Source organism: Canis lupus, chromosome 19 (assembly GCF_048164855.1).
Source record: "Canis lupus baileyi chromosome 19, mCanLup2.hap1, whole genome shotgun sequence".
Lineage (NCBI taxonomy): Eukaryota > Metazoa > Chordata > Mammalia > Carnivora > Canidae > Canis > Canis lupus.
In genome coordinates, this window is record NC_132856.1 from 38,756,074 (window position 1) to 38,775,962 (window position 19,889).

Genomic DNA, 19,889 nt, shown 5'->3' on the forward strand with positions numbered 1-19,889 from the left:
TAATGATAAATGCTAAGAAAAAAAAGTTTGTGTTATTTGTGTTACTTGTGCCCAAAACTTGATAGATTTCTCTATAATGGCAGTGACCCTATGGAGTACTAGGGAAGGGTATTCCAGGCAGAGGGACCCAATGAAGAGGAGCTGGGTCAGGAATGGGTTTGTTGTGTTGTGATTACAGAAAGATGGTCCAAAGGAAGAAGACGGGTGAAGTCTGCCCAGCCACTGTATGTAGTTACTCTACATACTCTGTGGTCAGCGTTTAGAGTTTAGATTTTATTCTGTCAGTAGTGGGAAGCTCCTCTTTTGGATGATTTTAACCGAGAGAGTGATAGGAACTGATTTAGCTAAGGAGAAAAGAACAATAATGAGTAGCATAAATCTCGCGAAAGATGCCAAAATGTTTAATCCGTTAAATTTTTTTGTAAGTTTTGTTTAGGTAATCTCTATGCCCAATGTAGGGCTTGAACTCATAACCCTGAGATCAAGAGTTGGATACTTTTCTGACTGAGCCAGCCAGGTGCCCCTAATCAGTTAAATTCTTTTAAATAAGGAAATGATGTCAGCATAGTTCAGACCTGAGTTTTTGTGTGGGAACTTGGGGATTTGTCCATTTTCTTCTCTAACTGCCTTTTATGGGTATGTTTTTGTTAATGGATAATCCTTACACCTACAGTGGCTTTCTGTTCACATTTCTGGTGATTTTTTTTTTTTTAAACCTTTTACGATATATAGATTGCTGTATGCCATGAACTCTACAATACCATCCGAGACTATAAGGATGAGCAGGGCAGGCTCCTCTGTGAGCTCTTCATTAGGGCACCCAAACGAAGGTGAGTTGGAAGGTGAGTGGGAGGGATTTGATAATGGAGTTTTCCTTTGGAAGGAATGGTTTAAAGAATATTGGGGTCCAGATTTTAGTTTTAGTTGTCAGGATGTAGTGAAGCATATTTTTTAAAAAAATTTTATTGTAAAATATACACAACATAAAATTTATACATTTTATAATTTTAAGTATACAGTTCATTAAGGGTTTTTTCATATTGTTGTACAACAGACCTCCAGAACATTGTTATATTGCAAAATTGAAACTGTACCCATTATAAAACTCCCTGTTCCTTTCTTCCTGCCTCCAGCTCCTGGCAGCCACCATTACACTTTCTGTTTTTCTAAATTTGACTATGCTAGAGGTCTTATATAAGTGGAATCATACAGTATTTGTATTTTGTGATGGCTTCTTTCACTTAACATAATGGTTTCAGTGGACACCTGTGATGTAGCATTCAAAAGGATTTCCTTCCTTTTGGGGGCTGAATAATATTCCACTGTATGGATATATCACCTTTTATCTATTCATCTGTTGATAAACACTTGAGTTACTTTTATCACTTGGCTCTTGTGAATAATGCTGCAGTGAACATGGGTATGTAAATATATCTTTGATGCTGCTCTCAGTTCTTTGGGATATATACCCAGAAGTGGCATTGCTGGATCTTATAGTAATTCTGTTTTTAATTTTTTGAGGAATCAGCATTCTGTTTTCCATATCACTGTACCATTTTACTTTCCCACAAGCAGCGTACCAGAGTTCCAATTTCTCCACATCCTTGCCGCACCTGTAGTTTTGTAGTACGCTTTGAAATCAAAAAGTAGGAATCCTGTGGTGGTTAATTTTCTGTCTCAACTTGGCTGGGCTAAGATATCTATCTTGACTGGATTCCCAGATATATCTGTGTCAATAAGGATGTCTCTGGAAGAGATTAGCCTCTAAATAGGAGACTGAATAAAAAAGATGGCCTTAACCAGTGCAGTGGGGTATTGCCCAATCTCCTGAGGCCTTGAGTAGACCGAAAGGGGAAAGGAAGGATGAATTAGTGCTCTCTAAGCTGAGACATCCATCTGCTTCTGCCTTCGGATCTCAGAGGTCCTAGTTCTTGGGCCTTCAAACTCATATTACTCGCTTTCCTGATTCTCTGGCAGATGACAGATCCTGGACTTCCTGGCCTCGGTAATCACACGAGCCAATTTCTATAATAAGACCCATGCATGTGTGTGTCTGTGTGTGTGTCTATACATATTTGTGTGTATGTATCTCTTTCCTATTAGTTATGTTTCTCTGAAGAACCCTAGGACAGTCTTCCAACTTTGTTCTTTTTCAGGATAGGTTAGGCTATTTGGGGATCTTTGAGATTCTATCTGAATTTCAGGATGGATTTTTCTGTTTCTGCAAAAAGTACTGTTGGGATTTTGATAGGTATTGCATTGAATCTGTAGATAGCTTTGGGAGTATTGGTGTCTTAACAATATTTAAGTTTTCTAATCTGTGAATATGGGATATCTTTCCATTTATTTGAGTCTTTAATTTCTTAGGTGTGTAGTTTTCAGTGCACAAGTTTTTCATGTTTTTGTTTAGGTTTATTTGTAATTTTTTGTTCTTTTTGATGCTGTTATAAATTGGATGGGTTTTTTTCGTTTTTGGATTGTTCACTGTTAGTGTATTGAAATGCAACTGATTTTTGCATATGTTAATTCTGCACACTACAACTTTGCTGAATTTATTTATTCTGCCCTTTTTTTGGAACTTTTAGAGTTTCTGCTTAGGAGATAATGTCATCTGTAAACAGATTTTTACTTGTTTCTTTTCATTTAGGAGGCTTTTTCTTTTTGTTGCCTAATTGTTCTGCCTAGGACTTCCAGGAATATGTTGAAAAGAAGTGGTGAGAGCAAGCATCCTTATTTTGTTGCTTAACTTAGAGGAAAGCTTTTTTTTTATTATTTATTACCATTTTGAGTATGATGGTAGCTGTGGGCTTTTCCTGTATGGTCTTTATTATGTTGAAGTTCTTTCCATCTATGCCTAATTTTTTGAGAGTTTTATCCTGAAAGGGTATTGAATTTTGTCAGGTTTTTTTTTTTTTTTTTTTTTTTTTTTTGCAGCTGCTGAGATCATCACTCAGTTATTTTCCTTCATTCTGCTATGATGCATTACTTTATCAATTTCCATAGGTTGAATCATCCTTGAATTCCAGGAATAAACCCTGCTTGTTTATGGTGTGATGCTTTTAATATTTTGCTAGTATTTTGTTGAAAAATTTTCTAAGTGTTCATAAAGGATGTTGGTCTGTAGTTTTCTGTAACATCTTTGCTAGCTTTGGTATAAGAATATTGATGCTTTCGGGAACCCTGGGTGGCGCAGCGGGTTTAGCGCCTGCCTTTGGCCCAGGGCGCGATCCTGGAGACTCGGGATCGAATCCCACGTCGGGCTCCTGGTGCATGGAGCCTGCTTCTTCCTCTGCCTATGTCTCTGCCTCTCTCTCTCTCTCTCTCTCTGTGACTATCATAAATAATAAAAAAATAAAGTTTTTTTAAAAAAAAAAAAGGAATATTGATGCTTTCACAGAATAAGTAAGTTTTTTCTCCAATTTTTTTTAGAAAAGTTGGAAAAGGATTAATTTTAGTTCTTTAAGTGTTTGGTAGAATTCACCAGGGAAGCCATTAGGCCCAGGACTTTTCTTTGCTGGGAAAGAAAAGTTTTTTGTTTTTGTTTTTTTTTTAATTAAATTTTTAAATTCCAGTATAGTTAACATACAGTGTTAGTTTCGTATGTACAATATAGTGATTCAGCAATTCTGTACATTACTCCATGCTCATCACAATAAGTGTACTCTTTAATCCCTGTTACCTATTTCACCCATCCTCTTACCCATCTCCACGGTAGTACAGTAGTAACGTAACCATCAGTTCGTTCTTCATAATTAAAAATCTCCTTGGTTTGTCTCTCTTTTTCCCCTTTGCTCATTTGTTTCTTAAATTCCATATATGAGTGAAATCATACAGTATTTGTCTTTTTCTAGCCTATTTCACTTAGCATTATACCCTCTGGCTCCATCCATGTTGTTGCAAATGGCAAGATTTAGTTATTTTTATGGCTAATATTCCATTGTGCATATATATATATATATATATATATGTATGTATGTATATACGTATATGCATATACATATCCTCTGTTTTTAACCCATTCGTGTATTGATGAACATCTGGGGCTGCTTCCATAATTGGCTATTGTAAATAATACTGCAATAAACATGTGGTATATGTATTCCTTTGATTTTGTGTGTGTGTGTGTGTGTGTGTATTTTTGGGTTAATACCCAGTAGTTTTACTGGAGGATTTTTGATTATAGGTTCAGCGTCTGTACTAGTTATAGGTCTAGTCACGTTTTCTGTTTCTTCAAACTCAGTCTTACGTGTTTCTAGGAATTTATTTCTTCTGAATTATCTACTTCATTGCCATACAGTTGTTCATAGTCTTCTTTTATAATCCTTTTTATGTATGTGGCATTGATTGTAATGTTCTCTCTTTCATTTGTGATTTTGAGTCTTCTTTTTTTTCTTAGTTCATTCAGATAAAGGTTTGTCAATTAATGTTGATCTTTTCAAAAAACCAACTCTTAGCTTTGTTCATGTTTTTGTTTGTTTTTCTGTTTTCTTTTAAATCTGTTGTATATTATTTCTCCTGTTCATTTTGAGTTTATTATGTTTTTCTTTGTCTAGTTCCTTGAGAGTAAAGCATTTAAAAAAAAAAAAAGATTTTCTTTATTTATTTGAGAGAGTGCTCAAGAGAGTGCACAAGCAGGAGGAGGTACAGAGGGAGAAACAGACTCCCAGGTGAGCAGAGAGCCCGACAACCACATGGGGCTTGATCCCAGGACCCTGAGATGAGGATCTGAGCTGAAGGCAAACAGCAACCAACTGAGCCACTCAGGTGCCACAAGAGTGAAGCGTATTTTTAAAAATTATTTACAGTCTTTAAGATAGCAATGAAGTTGTAGCTATCATTGTTAAAAGGAATCTGTTTTCAAAATATACAGAGGCCACAATGATTATGTTCATCTTGCTTGTTTTTCTTTGTGCCTGTACTTTTGGGTTTGACTTCTCTGGTCCAATGAAGCAAAACATATTGCTGGCCCAGTATGTACATTACACACACCTCCCTGTAGAGGCTGTGTTCTCCCTGCCTAGAGGTTCCTTCTCTTGCTATCAAAATGACATCACTATTCCCTTCTAACTCTGGTAGTTGGAGTACATAAGTGTGGTAGACAGAATAATGGCCCCCAAATATGTCCATGTTCCAGTCCCCAGAATCTATGAATATGTTGGATTACATGCCAGAGAAAAATTAAATTTCTTTTTTTTTTTTTTTTTTTTTGAAAAATTAAATTTCTTAATCAACTAACTTTGCATTGGAGAAATTATCCTGATTTATCCAAATGGGTTCAGTGTAATCTCAAGGGTCCTTAAACAGGGAGGGGGGAGGCAGAAAAGTCAGAATCCGAGAGGGATTTGGAGATGCTACACCCGTGACTTTGAAGATGGAGGAAGGGGGCTACAAGCAAAGGAATGGAGGCAACCTCTAGAAACTGGAACAGGTGAGGAAATGGATTCTTCCCTAGAACCTCTAGAAGGCCAATACCGTGCTTTTTAGTCCAGTGAGACCCATTTGGGACTTCTAGAAGATAATAAATTTGTGTTGTTTTAAGCCATTAAGTCTGTGGCAATTTGTTATGGCAGCTGTAGGAAACTAGTACAGTGAGTTAACTAAGGATTTAGATTCATTCATGATTGTTGATTGCATGGTGGGTAATGAAAAAGCTGAAAGTTGAGCTGAAGGCAAACATTTCACCTCAAAGAGCAGAGCCATTAAGAATACAGTGTCAGCATCCTGAATTAAAGGATGTAGATTAGTCATGGCCAAAAAAGAAGGGCTCTTTTTAAAAACAGATAACTGCTTCCAGACTTGTTGGTTTATCATAACAGTCTTTTGTTATTTTTTTTAAGATTTTATTTATTTATTCATGAAAGACACCGAGAGAGAGAGTGAGAGGCAGAGACACAGGCAGAGGGAGAAGCAGGCTCCATGCAGAGAGCCTGATGTGGGACTGGATCCCGAGACTCCAGGATCATGCCCTGGGCCAAAGGCAGGCACTAAACCACTGAGCCACCCAGAGATTCCCCATAACAGTCTTTTAAAATGTTATTTAATTAGCATGTAATAAAAGCCCATTTTTGTTATTTACCACATGCTAGACACAATGCCAAGCACTTCCTTATATTGTTTAAACTTGACAAGTATTATTATTGTGGTTTATAGATGAGAATTTGCATAAGATCTCAGAACTACTGTAACCAGGTAGAGAGACTCAAATCTTTCTGATTCTGAAGCCTGTGCTCTTAACCTGTATGCTGTAGAGAAGAGCAGCATCATACTGGAGTACACAAACTCCTCATAGACGAGGACTGCCTCTGTTGCCGGCTTCCCACCAGTAGGCTAGTCCTAAAGAGTGCCTTTGGGTGCTAGAGCACAGTCTTCTAGCTTCCAAGTTGTGGTACCCTATGAGCACTGATTGCCTTCCCCCCAGTGCTGTGCCTGAGGGGCATCTCTACCCCTCTGTGGAATGTATATATTTTCTTAAGAGTTTGTGGGAAGCTGTAATACTCAGAGCTACACAATTGTGAATCTCTTTTTTGGGACTTTGTTTTGATCAGTATATAAAGCTTCTTGTGGGGCACCGGGTGGCTCAGTTGGTTAAGTGTCTGCCTTTGGCTCAGGTCATGATCCTAGGTCCATGTAGCCTCAAGTCGGGCTTCCTGCTCAGCATAGAGTTTGCTTGTACCTCTCCCTCTGTTCCTCCCCGCCCCCTTCTCTCGCATTAACCTTAAAACAAACAAACAAACTACTTGTGTTAAGACATCCAAATTAACAGTGATTGAAACAAGAAAAATTGCTTTTTCTCATATAAAAGTCCTGTTTTGTAAAGGCCTCAGGGCCTAGGTATTATCTGTCTCTTTCCCCTGCTCTCCTTGTGATATCACTCTTGTCTGCATGGTCTGAGATGGCTCACCCTCATAGCTATCTTCCAGCCCATAGGAAAAAATAAGGCATTTTAAGGATGTGACCTGGATATGGTATACTTCAGCTCTTGTATTGGTCAGAACTTAGCTGCAGCAAGGCTGATGAAGATGCTCTTTGGTAGCCACGCAGCAGCTCAGAATGCTGCCATCCTGGGGATAGGGAAAGGATTGGAAGGTAGACAGCAGGCTCCACATATGAGGCCCAGTATTTCTCACTCTTCTGGTTAAAAGTATCAGTTACAGTTTGGCTCTTCTGTGGCCATGTCATGGCAGGGTGCCATGTGTTGAAAGAGAAAAGCTATTGTGCAAGAATGTGTACTGCACAATCCTGTTTGTATATACATGTACATGGAGGCCTGAAAGGATACTAATAGTGCTTTTATCTCTGGATGAGTAGGGACAATTTTTATTATTTTATGCTTTTCATATGTTGATTTAAGTAGGAAAAATTAGTAGAAATCTTTTATTTTGAAAGGGAGGGAGAGGCCCTTTTTTTGACCTTATCACACACACACAGTGGAATGTTGGGATCCTGATCTCCCTTTTGTCTATGTGCTAAGTCTGAAAATGTTTGTGAGGAGCCCTCTGGCAGAGCTTCTGGGAGAAAGTATTCTTTCTAGGTGCAGGTCCTCAGTTGGGTTCTCAGTTGTCTATAGATAATCCCCCAAATCTGAGAGGCTGCTGAGGTCCAGCCTCAACAAGGAGCAATAGACTGACCCATCAGGCCCAGGTAGAGAGAGCCCTGGTGGATCTCAGGTTAACGAAGCCCTAATGCTCACTTGGCATCACTGACAACATCAACATTAGGCCTGGATGGTCCTTTGTTGTAATTCACTGAGACCTTTATGTTCCTGCACTTTCTCCAGATAGTAAAATGAGCACTCCTTTAATCTCCTAATACTTAATTTCATAGTTTACTAAAATCATAAATAGTTGGTAAGAGCTTTAAAAAATTCAATTTATTTTTCCTTTTCTTTTCCCTTCCTGAAGAATTTAATCCAAAAGCCATTAGATGAGACTGAGCAAACTTGCCATCTGCCAGGAAGATAGGTGGTGGGATGTTGCGGGGAGGGTTGTGGATAGTAGCAATATCACATCACACAGTGTCAGAGCCTGGGCATGGTAAAGAAGGGGCTTATGTTGAAGGACTTTCTGGCATGGGGTGTTGAGGCCTAAGTGGAGGGAGGATGTCCATGTTGAGGGAGTAGTAGTGACAATAGTCTGTCATGGGTGGAGTAAGGAGGGCTACATGGGGTGTGGCCTAGCCCAGGGCAAGGGGTCATAGCCTTAGTGAGGGGAGGAGAAGCATTGTGGGATGGAGGTAGGCAGCATCAAGAGGAGATTGGTTATAAACAGGAGACCAATCACGTACGTAATACATTGTGAATAAATAGGACTCGGGTTTCTCATTATCTGACAAAGGAGGTACACATAGGGGAAGAAAACTAGAATGAACCCTGTGGTGTAGGATTGGAATTGAAAGTGTTGGTGTGAAAAGAAAAATTAAAAAAAAGAAAAAAGAAAGTGTTGGTGTGAATTCATGGTTTCCAACATATGTAGATAATAGAAATGTAGATATAAGTAAGCATATGTCTGTCCCCTGCTCTGTCCCTTGAGACAGCCTGGGAGTGGTAACACACGAGGAGACTTGAGCACATCCAGCACCTTGGACGTCGTTTTTAAATACCATTTACCATTGAAAGGAACCAGAATTATTTGGGGAAATGGTTGATTTGAAGGGCAAGTACAAGATGAGCCTGTAACATCTTAGGCTGCCAGAAAGTAAGCAGACTGGGCAGCCTGGGTGGCTCAGAGTTTTAGCACCGCCTTTGGCCCAGGGCGTGATCCTGAAGACCCTGGATCAAGTCCCACCTCAGGCTCCCTGTATGGAGCCTGCTTCTCCCTCTGCCTGTGTCTCTGCCCACCTCTCTCTCTCTTTTTCTGTCTCTCATGAATGAATGAATGAATGAATGAATGAATAAATAAATAAATAAATAAATCTTTTTAAAAAAAGGAAAGTAAGCAAGCAGATGTTCAAAGGGTGATGGGAACATGTCAGAAGTACATAGAGAGATCAAACCATCTTGAAGGACTCTTCCTGGCCCAACCTTGAGCAGTTTGAGCATCAGAATAATTAGTGTAATGGGTTTTAATGACTTCCAGAAGTCCATATTGATATAAATAAGTGAGTAAATTGATTAGGGATGGACTTTTACATAGTCTGGAGGTACTGCTCCATAAAGTACAGGGAAGAAAACAGTAGCTCTGTCAGTTGAGAAGCTTGGCAGACACCACTATATAATCAAGTGATCAGAATAAGCCCCACAGTAAGAACTGAGACAAGTTGAAATCTTGTGTCACCTGAAAGGATACAGTGTGATGAATGCGGTATCATTTCTGTCGTAGTCTTACCAAAGTGTAGCCTGCATTTATTCATCAGAAAAACAGACAAACTCAAATTGAGGGACACCCTATAAAATAACTGGCTCATAATCTTCAAAAGTATCAAGATCCTGAAAGTTGAGGAAAGACTGAGGACCTGTTTTAGAATGAAAGAAACTAAAATATATATGCAGTATGTGATTCTGGACTTGATTGTTTGGCTGTAAAGGACAATTTTGGAACCGTTACAGAATATGAATGGGGTCTGAGGATTAGGTGGTGATACTGTAGCAGAGTCAATTTCCTGATTTTGATCTTTGTGCTTTGGTACTTGTTTATAGGAAATAACTAAATTATTCAGGGGCCATAGAACCTCATGTCAGCAGCTTACTTTTAAATGGTTCAGAAAAACATGCTTTGTACTATTCTTGCAATTTTTATGTCAGAATAAAAGATTTTAGGAATTAAATATATCCCACATAAAGGGCTGTAAAATGTCAGCCAGGGTCCCAAGAGAGATTAAAGCCTTTGTGACCGTGACATTCTTTGTAAGGTAGTAACTTATTTCTTATCCATATAGAATGGAGTTAACTACCTACCCCTGAGGGAGAATTGAGAGAAATAGTCACTGAGATAATTTTTCAGGAGATTTACTTGTTTAATGAAATTTCATTTGAAAAAAGACAGACGGTGATGGGCATTAAGAAGGACAAGTGATGGGATCCCTGGGTGGTGCAGTGGTTTGGCACCTGCCTTTAGCCCAGGGCACGATCCTGGAGACCCGGGATTGAATCCCACATCAGGCTCCTGGTGCATGGAGCCTGCTTCTCCCTCTGCCTGTGTCTCTGCCTCTCTCTCTCTATGTGCGACTATCATAAATTAAAAAAAAAAAAAATTTTTTTTTTTTAAAAAGACAAGTGATATAATTAGCACTGTGTATCATATACAACTGATGAATCACTGAACTATACCTCTGAAATTAATAATAGACTATATGTTAATTAATTGAATTTAAATAAAAGAAAATCAGAATAATAAACATCCATGAACCCAAAACCCAACTTAAGAAATTATCATTTATAACTACCTTTGAAGTTTCCTTGTGACCTTCACTATCTCTCCTCTCCAAGAGATAGATAATCACTATTCTGGATTTAGTATTTATTATTCCTATGTGTTTTGGGTTTTTTTGTTTTGTTTTGTTTAATGGTTTGGTCATGTTTGTTTTTGTCTTAGGACTTTTATCTTTGGTAAACTCCCTGTGCCAAGGACCTCTTCTATAAGTTTAGTAATTGCTATCAGAGCAGTATATATAGTAGGCACTTGGTAGTACTTGGCAGAAAAAGTTCTGGTCACTAAGTGAAGAGACAGTCCATTTTGTAAGTTTGCAAAGAGCTTTGAAAATGAATATTTTCAGCCACTATTGAACACCGCGAAAGGTAAGTTATTTTCATTTGCAGAAGATGCCAGTGACATAGTTTTAGTGCTGGTGCCCTAAATCTTAGATATTTAGCATATAAATAACCATTACAGATGTTAAGTTAGGTTTTTATGTTGCTAATATATACTTAGAAAAGGGCTTGCATATGCACTTGCTTTGGTTATTCCTTTTCAGTTGTAATAATAGGAATAAGTCTAGTATGTTCTGTCACTTGGGATGTTGGACATGACCACAAGTAGTTTTGAAATATAACTTTTTATGGACTTTGGACTAATACCTTTTTTAAAAACATTACTACAGAAATCAACCTGACTATTATGAAGTGGTTTCTCAGCCCATTGATTTGATGAAAATCCAACAAAAGCTAAAAATGGAAGAGTATGATGATGTTAATCTGCTGACGGCTGACTTCCAGCTGCTTTTTAACAATGCAAAGGCCTATTATAAGGTAAGAAAGCACCATATTTAGAAGGTATCCAATTAGAGTAATAGCTTGGCTTTTTAAATATTTATCAGTCTAGTAGGTAAGTAGTGTTTTCTCATTTGGTGGTTTGAGTTTGTTTCTTTTAATAAAGAGACTGAAGATTCATGTAGCACGTACCATTCTTGTTTCTTTTGTGTCTGTTCAAATCTTTTGGCAGCTTTTCTCTTGAGTTGTCATTTTCATATTTATTTCTAGAAGTTTTTTTATATATTCTAGATATTAATCCTCTTTGGTTTGTATTTATTGCTGTCATAGTCCACTGTGAGGCTGTTTTCATTCTTTATGGTGTCTTGATGAACAGAAGATTGTTTTAATATAATCCAGTCTATTACTCTTTAACTTTGTGGTTTGTCATTTGTGTCTTGTTGCAGAACTCCCTCTCATCCAAAGATTATAAAGACACTCTTATATTTTCTTCTAAAAGTTTAATAGTTCTGTCTTTCACATATAAACCTCTAAGGCAGCTCAGATTGGTTTTGTGTCTTCTGCGAGCTAGAGTTCTATTTTGTTTCTAAATGGGGATAAGCATCACCTTGAAGTGGTCATCTCCATGTCCATCTACGCTTTCAGTGCTGGCACCATTTCCCTGGACTGTTGTGTCCCTTTCTGGCCCTTTGTTCTGTTCCTTTTGTTTCAGCTCACTTGGCTGTTTCTTGCCTTAATAATTATGGCCTTATAATTCTTTATCAGTTAAGGAAGGACTGGTTATTGATTATTCTTGATTATTCTTGCCCCTTATACATTTATATGTTGTGTTAAGCACACACAAAAAAGGAAGTTTTGGGCAGCCCCGGTGGTGCAGCAGTTTAGCGCCGCCTGCAGCCCAGGGCATGATCCTGGAGACCCTGGATCACGACCCACGTCAGGCTCTCTGTATGATGCCTGCTTCTCCCTCTGCCTCTGTCTCTGCCTCTCTCTCTGTCTCTATGAATGAATGAATGAATGAATGAATGAATGAATAAATAAATAAATAAAATCTTTTTAAAAAAGGAAGTTTTATTGTTTTTTTTTTTTTTAATTTTTATTTATTTATGATAGTCACACACAGAGAGAGAGAGAGGCAGAGACATAGGCAGAGGGAGAAGCAGGCTCCATGCACCGGGAGTCCGACGTGGGATTCGATCCCAGGTCTCCAGGATCGTGCCCTGGGCCAAAGGCAGGTGCCAAACCGCTGCGCCACCCAGGGATCCCAAGGAAGTTTTGTTGGAATTGCATTGACTCTGTGGATCAATGATATTGTGGGGAATTGACATAATAGTGATATTGATTATTCCAGTCTTTGAATTTGGTGTATTGTTTATTTAAGTCTTCTTTAAATTAAAGTGTAGAATTCGGGAGCTCCTGGATGGCTCAGTTGGTTAAGTTTCCAATTCTTGATATCATCTCAGATCTTGATCTCAGGGTTGTGAGTTGAAGCCCTGTGTTGGATTCCACACTGGGTATGGAGCCTATTTTATTTTATTCTATTTTATTTTATTATTTTATTTTTTAATTTAATTTAATTTTTTTAAAAGATTTTATTTACCCTTTCATGAGAGACAGAGAGAGAGAGAGAGAGAGAGAGGCAGAGACACAGGCAGAGAGAGAAGCAGGCTGCATGCTGGGAGCCCGATGCAGGACCCCAGGATCATGCCTCAGGCCAAACACAGGTGCCAAACCACTGCGCCACCCAGGCATCACTGGAGCCTACTTTAAAAAGTAATAAAGTATAGAATTTGGGGGGTTTTGGTGTATTCACAAAGTTGTGCAAACATCACTATTACTTAACTCCAGAATATCTTCATTACCTCCAAAAGAACCATAGGCATTAACAGGTGCTCTCCATTTCCCTCCTCCCTGCCCCTGGCAACCACTAATCTATTTTCTTTCCTTGTGGATTTGCCTGTTCAGTATGTTGCATATGAATGGAATCAAATACTACATTGCCTTAGGTGACTGGCTTCTTTCACTGAGCATGTCTTTGAGGTTCATTCATTTTGTAGCATGTATTAGTACTTCATTCCTTTCTGTGACTAGATAATAGGCTGTTATATGGCTATTCCACCCTTTGTTATCCATTTCCCAGTTGATGGGCATTTGCATGGTTTCTACTTTTAGCTATCATGAATAAAGATGCTATAAATTTTGTGACTGTAACAGGGGTGCTGTTCACTGGATACAGGATTCTGCCTGTGTCCATCAGACCTAGCTTGTTAATTATGTCACTAAAATCATTGATATCCTTAACTGATTTATCTGCACAAACTATTTACCAAATGAAGTATTTTAAAATCTCTCACTCTGACCATGGATTTGTCTGTTTCTCCTTATAACTCTGTTGATCTTTTTCTTTATGTATTTTTAAACTATGTAACTGGGAACATACAAGTTTAAAGTTGTTACATTGTCCTAGTAAATTGAAATTTTTTCATTATGTAGTGTCATTAGTAAGGTCTTGTTTGAAGTCTGTTTTATATTAACATAGTTCTATCAGCTTTTGTTTTTATCTAGTTAATTTTTTTCCCATTCTTTTCCTTCAGCCTTTTCACGCTAATGTATCTCTTGTAAACAGCATATACGTGAATTTCTATTAATACAGGTGATGATCTTTTTAACTGGATTTCATCTCTTTACAGTTTTAGTAATAACATTGTTTGGATATATTGTTGTCATCTAAATTTCTACTTTCTGTTTATCTCATTTGTAATTTTTTTTCCTGTTTTTCTTTCTGCCTTCCTTAGGTTACATTTTGTTATACCCTCTTATTTTCTCTGTAATTTGGGGGTTGTAAGATGTGTTGGTAACCTGTTACTTCTTACTCAAGAAGTTTTAATATGCATACTTAATTTATCAAAGTCAAAAGTTAATCAGCATCTTAAATCTCCTTCTGAACAATACAAAGACCTTAGAACAATTAAACTCTGATCTATTTATGCTACTGATGTTTTGTATTTTAGTTCTGTTATGGCAGAATTTTTTTTTAAGATTTGATTTTTGGGGCACCTGGGTAGTCTACAGTCAGTTGAGCATCCATTTCTTGATTTTGACTTGGGTCATGATATCAGGGTCCTGGTATCAAGCCCCACATTGGCTCTGCTCAACGGGGAGTCTGAGGATTCTCTCCCGGCCCTTCCCCCTCCTCGAGTTCTCTCTCTCCCTCTCAAATCAATAAATCTTAAAAAAAAAAAAAAAAAAAAAAAAAGATTTTAAGTAATTTTTGCACCTAACACGGGACCGGAACTCACAATCCTGGGATAAAGAATGGTATGCTTCACTGACTGAGCCAGCCAGGCACCCCTGTTGTGGCAGATTTTTAATCCCGTAAAAGAATGTTATTGTTTTATAGATTATCAGTATTTGTTTTTACTCACATTCTACTCTTTATTCCTTTTTTTTTTTTTTAAGTTTAAGTAATCTTTAATCTTTAAAACCCAGTGTGGGGCTTGAACTCATGGCCCTGAGATCAAGCATCGCATATCCTTCTGACTGAGCTAGCCAGGTGCCCCTATTTATTTATTTGCTATCAAGAAGTCCATGTAATTTTAGTTCCTTTAAAGGTTAGCTGTCTTTTCTTTCTAGCTGTTTTTGGTGTCTTTATCTCATGTGTTCTGCAATTTCATGGTGATATGTCTAGATATGGATGTCTTTGTATAGTCTGGGGTTTGATAGGGCTTTCTAAATCTTTGGTATTTTTCATCAGCTCTGAGAAGTTTGCAACTGTTTTGTCTTTACATGCTGTCCCTGCCCCACTCTCCCATCTGATAGAACTCTGATTGGGTGTTCTATTAGACCCCTCCCAGGTCTCTGTTCCTCCTAACCTTTCATAGTCCACTTTTTAGTGCCTATGTTGCTCTTTAGTTAATTTCTTTAGTTCTTCCAGTTTTCTTTGAAACTCTTAGACCTCTCTATTGAGTTCTAACTTTTTAATATTTATATTTTTCATATTTTGGAAGTAGTTTATTTTTCAGAGTCTCCTGCACTTTGCTTATATTTTTCAATCCTATTGTTTCTTTAAACATGTTCAACACACTTATTTTTCATTCAACGGCACATAATTCCAATATCTGAAATGTTGCATATCTGATTTTACGGTGATTTCTGCTGGCTTTCTTTTGTGATTATTTCCTTCTTTTGTGTTTTAGGAATTTTAACTTTAAGCTCATATGTCTTGGAACTTGATCTCTAGAGATTGAGGCTTAGATTGAAGTTAGGTTCATTCAGGTAGTGTGTCGCTTATCCCAGGTACCTGGCCTGTCTTTGTTAGAGCTAGCATATGATGAAGAATTCTCAGTGGAGATTTATCTTGGGTCTCCCCTCACCCTGCAGTGCTGTGGTTTGGGATAATAAGCACAGGTTAGCTGAGTGGAGGTTGAGATGGGTAGTGTTGTTCCCAGGCATCTCTCAACAGAAACTGAATTGTTTTGAATTCCCACTTACACTGCAGCTGTGGCCTTTGAAGTTCCAGCTTCTGGTGGGCCCTGACCTTTATCTCCTGTCCTTGCAGCCTCAGAGAGCCTTGAAAACTAAAGCTTGGGTTTATCTGGTCTTACAAAAGCTCTCAAGTGAACATCAGCTTCAGTGTTGTGCTTGCTCATCTGGGTTCCTGCTTTTACTCTATTCTTTTCTGTTGTTGTTGTTAAAGATTTCATTCATTCATGAGAGACACAGAGAGAGAGAGAGAGGCAGAGACACAGGCAGAGGAAGAAGCAGGCTCCATGCAGAGAGCCTGACGTGGGACTTGATCCTGGGTCTCCAGGATCATGCCCTGGGCCGAAGGCAGTGCTAAACCGCTGAGCCACCCAGGCTGCCCCTTTTACTCTATTCTTGTTCTTTTGAGCATTGCTTACTCCTTATTGTCAGCGTGTGGGTACGTTTTTAAAGTTACGTGTTATTTATTTTAACATTGCTTCCAGCATTGCTCTTACTGAGAAGTTTCAGTTAAAGTTTATCCCTGTTACACTTTAGGAAAAGAAGTCTTTAAATTAAGTAGTAAACACCTTAAAAATAGAAGTAGTACTAGGGCAGCCCCGGTGGCTCAGCGGTGTAGTGCCGCCTTCAGCCCAGGGCGGGATCCTAGAGACCCAGGATCAAGTCCCACGTCAGGCTCTCTACATGGAGCCTGCTTCTTCCTCTGCCTGTGTCTCTGCCTCTCTCTCTCTCTCTCTGTGTTTCTCATGAATAAATAAGTAAAATCTTCAAAAATAAATAAATAAATTGCGTTTCTTTGTGTATGAGTAATTAGTTTTAATTTATAAATTGTTATCTTCTGCTTCAAGTCTTAATGTAATGAGTTAGGCATACGTAAGTATTATTTCAGAATGCTTTTAAAACATGTTCTTCAGAAGAGAAATGGAGGCCCATGTGTCTTTTAATCATAAGGATTTCTAAATTTGTAGCACAGTTTCAAAGTTAATGCCTTAGAATGCTAGTCTCTGCTGGAATAGACTGCTTTAAAAGTAGTCATTGATTTGCAATAAAATACTAAAGTGAGGGGTTTTTTCTCTTATCTTTGTTAATGTACAGCCAGATTCTCCTGAATATAAAGCTGCTTGCAAACTCTGGGATTTGTACCTTCGAACGAGAAATGAGTTTGTTCAAAAGGGAGAAGCAGATGATGAAGATGATGATGAAGATGGGCAAGACAATCAAGGCACAGTGACGGAAGGAGTAAGTGTACAACTGGAGCAAGTAGGATGGACCATTGGGAAGTGGACAAGACCCCTGCCTGTGATTTCTTCTGTGCTACTATAGGCAGCTGGGCTTCCTGTGAAGCTGTGTTGGTAGCGAGGAGGGTAAGGGGGCATATGACCAGAGAGGTTGTTTTCATAAGTTACTCTTACATTAATGCATATTTCCTGCTCAGTTTTAAGGAGAACTTTCATACTATCAAGTACTATTCCAGTCTTGCTAGATTGAAATAGTAGGCAGTGTTGTGATTAAAAGTTGGAGAGTTGGGACGCCTGGGTGGCTCAGCGGTTGAGCATCTGCCTTTGGTTCAGGGTGTGATCCCAGGATTTGGGATTGAGTCCCGCATCAGGCTCCCTGTGTGGAGCCTGCTTCTCCCTTTGCCTGTATCTCTGCCTTTCTGTGTGTCTCATGAATAAATAAATCTTAAAAAAAAAGAAAAAAAAAAGAGTTGGAGAGTCATTGGAATCATCTTCAGGATATTTTTTGTAGGTTAGACTGGTAGGATTCCTAGAACATGCCAAATGTGCTCCTGCCTGTAGGATTTTGTAGGTGCTTTTCTGCTTAGAACATGCTTCCTTTGGCTCTTTCTGTGACTGGCTCTTTTTCATGATTCTTAGATCACTTAAAATAATGACAGTTAGGAGTGGACTTTCCTGACCACCTTCTAAATTGTTTGCCACGCACCCTTCCTTTTCCATCATCACAGCACTCTGTTCTGTGGTCCTCAGTTTTTTGTCACTGTATGTGGAAATAATTTGTTTGTTTACATATTTATTTACTTTCTTCCTCCATAGAGAATGATAGAGCCACAAAAGATACCACCTTATTCACTTATTCCTGGCATCTAGACTGCCTAGTGTGTAGGTATTGATAAATACTTGATGAATGAACATACATGTTTAAAAAGAGGAAAAAGGATAATAAAAGTAAGGACATCTCTCTTCTGTAGCTAAATAGTGAGACACCCAAAGCAGAGCATTCCCCTTTCTTCGTAAGTTAACCTAAATAGACCTTTTCCTCAAACTTCAACACAGAAAAAAGAAGTGGTAGGTAAATTTCTCAAAAATGTAAATACTTGGGGGCGCCTGGTAACTCACTTGGTTAAGCATCCGAGTCTTGGTTTTGACTCAGGTCGTGATAATCAAGACCCACGTTGTTCTCTGTGCTCAGCACAGAGTCAGCTTAAGATTCACTCTCCCACTCCCTCCGCCTCCCTGCCACTCACACGTACACATGCTCTCACTTCTCTCTCCTCTCTCTTAAAAAAAAAAGTCACCACTTCTTAGAGTCTCAAAATGCAGTTTTTAGGCACCTTGTCAATTTTTTTCTAGCAGTTAAATGATTAGAATTAGGTAGAGGCAGTTAACTAGGGATTCCCTGAAATTTTACTCTCTAGTGTTAATAGAGGAACAGCAACTTACCCTTTGCTTTTTTGGGAGAACATTACCTACAGAGGTCTCAGGCTTATTGTAGGCTTCCAGGGTTCTAGTCAAACAGTGAAGCCACTTGCATTTAGGACTTGCCTATGTTTCTTTAGTATGAAATTGGGAGGATCTTGCACATTCATATTTGTACTTCCCAGGCTTCTTCTTAGCTTTAAGTTCTTGTGAGAGGGAATTTTCAAGCTTCTCATTTTTGACTCATAGAGATTTCCTTGGAGTTTTCCCATTTGTGGCAATAGGTTGTATGGATGCATTCACACACCACGTTCCAGGTCACCTGCAACACGTTTCCAAAGTAGCTGGTTTGGAGGGAGAGGAATCTTGGCTGCAGAATAGAAGTCTCCTCTTTTGAAAGCTCTGTGGTACTGTGTTTTAGCCAGGAAGTAAATGACTTAAGCATGGGTGTATTTAGTCTGCTTTCATCAGTGTTTTGTTGGTTCTCTAAGCTTAGGTGGTTGGAGACCCTCAGCTAATCGTGTTTTATTTGTTAAATATTTGTTATGTGTCTGTTACTGCCAGGCACTGTGTCAGGCCCATGAGATGTTAGTGCTCCATCTATGGAGTTCATGTTGGACCTTAAAATTGAGACTGCACTAAATAAAAAAGATCTGTTAAATGAGAACACAAATACCAGTGCTTTTATGATTTAAGCCAGAAATACCATTAACCTTTCTTTTATATGCACAAAACATGGTTTGGTCCTGAAGTACATTTTCTATAATCAATCTATCTATCTATCTATCTTTCTTTCTTTCTTTCTTTCTTTCTTTCTTTCTTTCTTTCTTTCTCTCTCTCTCTCTCTCTCTCTCTCTCTCTCTTTCTTTCTTTCTTTCTTTCTTTCTTCTTTCTTTCTTTCTTTCTTTCTTTTAAAAGATTTATTTATTTATTCATGAGAGAGACAGAAAGGCAGAGACATAGGCAGAGAGAGAAACAGACTCCATGCAGGGAGCCCAATGTGGGACATGATCCCAGGACTTGAGGATCATGCCCTGGGCGGAAGGCAGATGCTTAACCACTGAGCCACCCAGGTGTCCCCTTTTTTCTTTTTTTAAGATTTATTTATTTATTTTAGAGAGAGTGAATGTGGCAGGGAGGGGCAAAGGGAGAAGAAGAGAGAATCTCAAGCAGATTCCCTGCTGAGCATGGAGCCCTTCCCAGGGCTCAATCTCAACCCCAAGATCACGACCTGAGCCAAAAGAGTCAGATGTTTAAACAACTGAGCCACCCAGGCACCCTTGCTAGAACTCTTGATTTACACATGCCATTGCTCGCTATAGAACCAGCTTCAGACTCAAACCCTTCTTGGCCAAGTATACTTGAGGGCATATACTTTCCCATGTTGAAACAGTGACCAAGGTAGGAGTCAGTCAGCCAGTCTGCAGGGCAGAAGTAATGTGCATAATTTGATTTAATCTCCATTCACTTTTGAGATAGCTTGAATTCTGCTGGTAGATCCGGCCGAGCACCCCATGGGTAGAACTATGTATTTTCAGCTTTATGTATGTCCTTGTTCTACCAAAATAGACTTCAGTAGATAGAAACAGCGGGTGTAAAGAGGTATC

The 19,889-nt window shown here is 38.7% G+C and overlaps 1 protein-coding gene across 34 annotated transcripts in view; it reads left to right on the top strand.

The window, feature by feature from the left end:
* The window catches only part of PBRM1 (polybromo 1), a 121,110-nt gene that overhangs the window by 6,259 nt on the left and 94,962 nt on the right, over positions 1 to 19,889 (top strand). For all 34 annotated transcript variants that reach the window (XM_072785945.1, XM_072785950.1, XM_072785936.1 and 31 more), the window contains 3 exons: positions 733 to 830; positions 11,035 to 11,182; positions 16,721 to 16,864. In XM_072785945.1, the coding sequence (XP_072642046.1) occupies positions 733 to 830; positions 11,035 to 11,182; positions 16,721 to 16,864 (390 nt within the window). The remainder of the gene's footprint in view (positions 1 to 732; positions 831 to 11,034; positions 11,183 to 16,720; positions 16,865 to 19,889) is intronic.